At 57.7% G+C, this 5,090-nt stretch overlaps 1 protein-coding gene across 2 annotated transcripts; it reads left to right on the forward strand.

Moving 5' to 3' along the window:
- The first annotated feature begins 2,607 nt into the window (after positions 1-2,607).
- RPS15 (ribosomal protein S15) lies at positions 2,608-4,807 on the forward strand. 2 transcript variants are annotated; one of them, XM_055248305.2, is made up of 4 exons: positions 2,608-2,722; positions 3,101-3,186; positions 4,329-4,563; positions 4,659-4,807. In XM_055248305.2, exons 1-4 carry the CDS (start codon positions 2,720-2,722, stop codon positions 4,770-4,772), a joined length of 438 nt encoding a protein of 145 aa, XP_055104280.1. In that variant the 5' UTR covers positions 2,608-2,719; the 3' UTR covers positions 4,773-4,807. The 2 variants fall into 2 exon arrangements, with proteins under 2 accessions (XP_055104280.1, XP_055104279.1); XM_055248304.2 differs by having other exon boundaries at positions 2,689-2,874.
- Positions 4,808-5,090: the final 283 nt, after the last annotated feature.

Below are 5,090 nucleotides of genomic sequence, written 5' to 3' on the forward strand. Positions count from 1 at the left end.
CCACTTTGTGTCCGTCTTTTCCCTCCTTGGTCTTGGCCTGTGCCTACCCTTCCGGTGCCTAGGAAAGGTCTGAAACGCGGCGGAGGCGCCCTCGCCCTGCCCTTGGCTCTTGGTGGGCTTCAGGGCAGAGGCTGAATGGGGAGCTGGGCCCATCCCTGTGGGTCTTGGGATGCTGTGACTTTTAGGACGTGGCCACCACCGGTGTTCTCCGGGAATGTGGGTTCCAGGCTTTTCCATCTCAAGACCTTTAATCATATCTTTTGCCATGGAAGGTGACATATCCCCAGGTTCTGGGCATTAGGACGGGGCATCTTTGGGAAGTGATACTCTGTCACTCTGGCAGGGAAGGCGAGACTTAAAAAGGGCCGGGCGCGGTGGCTCACGACTGTAATCCCAGCACTTTGGCAGGCTGAGGCGGGTGGATCACCTGAGGTCAGGAGTTCGAGACCAGCCTGACCAACATGGAGAAACCTTGTCTCTACTAAAAATACAAAAATTAACCGGGTGCGGTGGTGTGTGCCTGTAATCCCAGCTACTCGGGAGGCTGAGGCAGAAGAATCACTTGAACCTGGGAGGCGGAGCTTGCAGTGAGCCGAGATTTCGCCATTGCACTCCAGCCTGGGCAACAAGAGTGAAACTCCATCTCAAAAAACAAAACAAGGAAAAAAAAAAAAAAAAGGACCGTGAAGTCCCAAACTGGAAGCCTACAGTGTGCCAGGCGTGAGATTGTGCAGGCGACGGCCAGAACCACCCCCCCGGCCCCAGTTCATATTTTGGGGACAGAAGGTTTGACTTAGTTCGGAGAGAGCCAAGAAAAGGGGTACCCCCAACATCCCTGTGCAGTGCAGTTTCTTCACTGAGACAGTACCCCTCAACGCCTAAGCCCAGGAAGCCAGCTCCATTCCCTGCTGTCAGAGCCTTCTCCCATGTCCTCAGGAGCTGCTGCCCCAACTCCCAGGAGGGCCCGGCGGGGGCGGCTGTCTCTCCACGCCACAGGTCATCATGGTGTTGAGTGTCAGCCCCTCCCGTTACATTAGCTCCCCCAGCCAAGGAGCAGCACTCACAAAATCAGCTTTCCAGCCAGGACGCTATCTGCTGCAGGAAAATGGGCAACATGGATGGGCCCGACACACAGGTCCTGTGCTCCTCAGGACGGAGACTCGGCCCTCCCTGAGTACAGTGTAATTGGCTTCCCTTGGGACTGTGGGGACGGCTGGGGAGACCTCAGCTCCCTGGACAGTGCCACAGCTAAGCTTGGGTTCCCAGAGGTTTTGTGCTTTTTTTCTTTTTTCTTTTTTTTGAGAAGGAGTCTCTGTCGCCCAGGCTGGAGTGCAGTGGTGCGATCTCAGCTCACTGCAACCTCCACCTCCCAGGTTCAAGTGATTCTCCTGCCTCAGCCTCCCAAGGAGCTGGGATTACAGGAATGCCACCACCATGCCTGGCTAATTTTTTGTATTTTTAGTAGAGTTGGGGTTCCTCAGATTGGTCTTGAACTCTTGACCTCAGGTGATCTGCCCGCCTCGGCCTCCCAAAGTGCTGGAATTACAAGCGTAAGCCACCACGCCCAGCCAGGTGCCACGTCGTAGTTAATAGTCACCTTCAACTTTATACTTAATTCCAGTAAGATATAGAAACGTCACTCCTAGGCCGGGCACGGTGGCTCACGCCTGTAATCCCAGCACTTTGGGAGGCCAAAGTGGGTGGATCACCTGAGGTCAGGAGTTCGAGACCAACATGGCCTGGCCAACATGGAGAAACCCTGTCTCTACTAAAAATACAAAATTAGCCGGGCATGGTGACAGGTGCCTGTAATCCCAGCTACTTGGGATGCTGAGGCAGGAGAATCGCTTGTACCTGGGAGGCAGAGGTTGCAGTGAGCCGAGATCACGCCACTGCACTCCAGCCAGGGCAACAAGAGTGAAACTCTGTCTCAAAAAAAAAAAAAAAAAAATCACTCCTACATAGTTCTAGTTACTCCGTTTTCTTTTCGAGCTATCCTTATTATTCATATTACATTTACATATCTTAACAAACCCAGTGATATTCCTAACTTTATTTCTGAGACAGGGTCTTGCTCTGTCGCCCAGGCTGGAGTGCCGTTGGCGCGATCACGGCTCACTGCAGCCTCGACCTCCTCGGCTCGAGACTCAGCCTCCCGAGTAGCTGGGAATTTATTATTATTTTATGTCCGTGTGTACACAAATTTTTGTAAACACAAATTTTTGTATTTTTTTGTAGAGGCAGTCTCACTATGTTGCCCTAACTTTATATACAAAATTTTATCTGTTAAAGCCTGAATGGTTTTCAGCGAGGCCCTGTCCCCCTGCTCCGGTATCTGTAATGACCTCCTGTCTTCCTCCCACACTGGGACCTGAACCGCCAAACCGCACCTACGAGCAAACAGTAGGCGCTCCACAAATACTTGTTGAGATGGGTGCCATGGTGTAGGTGACGGAGCACGAACCCGAGGCTCAGACAGGGGCGGCGACTTGTCCAAATTCCCACTCCGTGGAGGAAGCGGCTCTGCAGACCTCAGGCGGCGGCTGCTCTAATCCCCGCAGCCTGTGTTTTGCCCTCCAGACGGCAGAGGGCGCGTGTTCGCCGCCGGGAAAGCGGAAGCGCGTGTGCTTGCACGGCCGAGGGGGGCGGAACACTCCGGCAGTCTCGCGATAACTGCGCAGGCGCGGACCAGAGAGTTCTTTTCTGAGGATCCGGCAAGATGGTGAGTGCTGCGAGTTGGCGCTTCTCTGTCTGGTCTATCCAGCTCCATCCAACCTCTGACCGTCACGCGGGGGCTGTAGTTCGTCCCCGCGGCTACGGCGGCTTGCTCCCGACCCTGCAGGCGGCTGGATGTCGGGGCGAGGGGCGGACCTGGTGGGTGTCGGGACGACGCGGGGCCGGGAAGGCCTGTCAGGGCTTTTATGTCCGGGTCCCCGTAACCCGGAGCCGCGCGTGATTCCCAGGGACGGGTGGAGGCGGTGTGTCCCTGTTGGGCTTCTGTCCCAGGCGGCGCCGCGCGTCTTCCGCGGTGTCCTCGGGTCCGGTGGTCCCGGGAGGTGGGTGTCGGGATCCCGCTGACGCCCGACCCGCGCCCGCGCAGGCAGAAGTAGAGCAGAAGAAGAAGCGGACCTTCCGCAAGTTTACCTACCGCGGCGTGGACCTGGACCAGCTGCTGGACATGTCCTAGTAAGGGCGGCCGGCCGGGGTCGCGGGCAGGGGCTGGGCCAGCGGTGGGGCTTGTCCGGGCGAGGGCGGCGGGGCGGGGGTCCAAGCGCCTTTGCGGCGGTGGGCGAGCACAGTCTCCGTCCGGGTTTGGGACTGAGTGTGGTCTTGCGCCCAGAAAACTGTCCAGAGACGTTGAGGTTTTTGCTTATTTTCAACCTGCCCCCCCATTGTCAAACTTTTCCGCGGCTTAGTTGGAAGGTGTAGCCCACTGTCTGTAGCCCACGTGACTTAGAATAAGGGGCAGCGTTAGACTCCTTAGATTCTAAGGGCGGTGGCAGTCGCTGGGTCCTTTCCAGGCAGGGTGGTGGTGGGCAACTGGTTTGCGCTTTTATTTTTTAATTTTTTATTATTTTGAGACGGAGTCTCATCCTGTCGCCCAGGCAGGAGTGCAATGGCTCCAGCTCAGCTCACTGCAGCCTCCGACTCCCGGGTTCAAGCGATACTCTTGCCTCAGCCTCTCGAGTAGCGGGGATTAGCTGGGATTAGAGGGGTCCACCACCACGTCCAGCTAATTTTTGTATTTTTAGTAGAGACGGGTTTCAGTGTTGCCCAGGTGGTCTCAAACTCCTGACCTCAGGTGATCCACCTGCCTCGGCCTCCCAAAGTGCTGGGATTACAGGCGTGAACCACCGCGCCCGGCCTTGCTTTTTAATTATTTGTAGAAACAGGGTTTCTCTATGTCGTCCAGGTTGGTCTTGAACTCCTGGGCTCAAGCGACCCTCCCGCCTCAGCCTCCCGAAGTGCTGGGATCATAGGCGGGAGCCACCGCGCCCTCCCTGCCTTCCCCTGCGTTTTTAGAGGCCTTTGGCCCGAGCTGTACGCTGCAGCACCTTGTCTGAGGCTGTGGTCTCCAGGCCGCTTGTTCTCTCTGAATCTCTGCAGTCACACGGTGGCTCTTGCATCTGAGCGGTGAGTCGCGCATATCTGGCGGGGGTGCCAGAGGGACTTGGCGTGTTCATTGTAGTCACTACAATGGACAGTGACAAGTCCAGTGCGGCTGTGTCCCTGGGGAGAACCAAGCCTTAGTTCTCTGTCCCCCGGAGTGCGTAGGGTCTCCCCAGGCCGGGCCGCTCACAAAACTCTGCCTGGTGCATCTTTCCCAGCGAGCAGCTGATGCAGCTGTACAGTGCGCGCCAGCGGCGGCGGCTGAACCGGGGCCTGCGGCGGAAGCAGCACTCCCTGCTGAAGCGCCTGCGCAAGGCCAAGAAGGAGGCGCCGCCCATGGAGAAGCCGGAAGTGGTGAAGACGCACCTGCGGGACATGATCATCCTGCCCGAGATGGTGGGCAGCATGGTGGGCGTCTACAACGGCAAGACCTTCAACCAGGTGGAGATCAAGGTGCGTGCGGCCGTCCCTGCCGGCTGGGGTGGGCTGGGGTCGCCTGACGCGGGCAGGATCACCTGACACCCAGCTTTGTTCTTGGTCTCCTGCAGCCCGAGATGATTGGCCACTACCTAGGCGAGTTCTCCATCACCTACAAGCCGGTAAAGCACGGCCGGCCTGGCATCGGGGCCACCCACTCCTCCCGCTTCATCCCTCTCAAGTAGTGGCACAGCTAATAAAGGCGCACATGGTTCCAGTCCTTTGCGCAGCTTGTTCTTCCCGACGTCCGGGGCTCTCGGAGGGGCCTGGGCCTGGTTCAGGTTCGTGGTGTGAGGAGGTTCAGGTTGGACGTTTAGGGGTGTGTGGTCGTGTTGCTTGGATGGTCTCTGTGTGTCTAAGACTGACAGCTGTGCCGGCCCCGTCCCAACTCGGCCGCCCCTGCTCCTGTCTGCAGGGACAGCTGTGGAGCTGGGTGCCCAAGCCCAGGTGTGGCCCCGTCCCTTTGGCCCCCTCAGCATTCTTGACCTCGGGGCAGCTGCCTG

Source organism: Symphalangus syndactylus, chromosome 17 (assembly GCF_028878055.3).
Source record: "Symphalangus syndactylus isolate Jambi chromosome 17, NHGRI_mSymSyn1-v2.1_pri, whole genome shotgun sequence".
Lineage (NCBI taxonomy): Eukaryota > Metazoa > Chordata > Mammalia > Primates > Hylobatidae > Symphalangus > Symphalangus syndactylus.

Bases quoted from the DNA above. Each gene is read 5' to 3' on its own strand.
- RPS15 (XM_055248304.2), top strand. From the start codon at position 2,851: ATGTCGGGGCGAGGGGCGGACCTG. The intron at 3,187-4,328 runs GTAAGGGCGGCC...CATCTTTCCCAG, and splicing joins CAGCTGCTGGACATGTCCTA to CGAGCAGCTGATGCAGCTGT. The intron at 4,564-4,658 runs GTGCGTGCGGCC...GGTCTCCTGCAG, and splicing joins TCAACCAGGTGGAGATCAAG to CCCGAGATGATTGGCCACTA.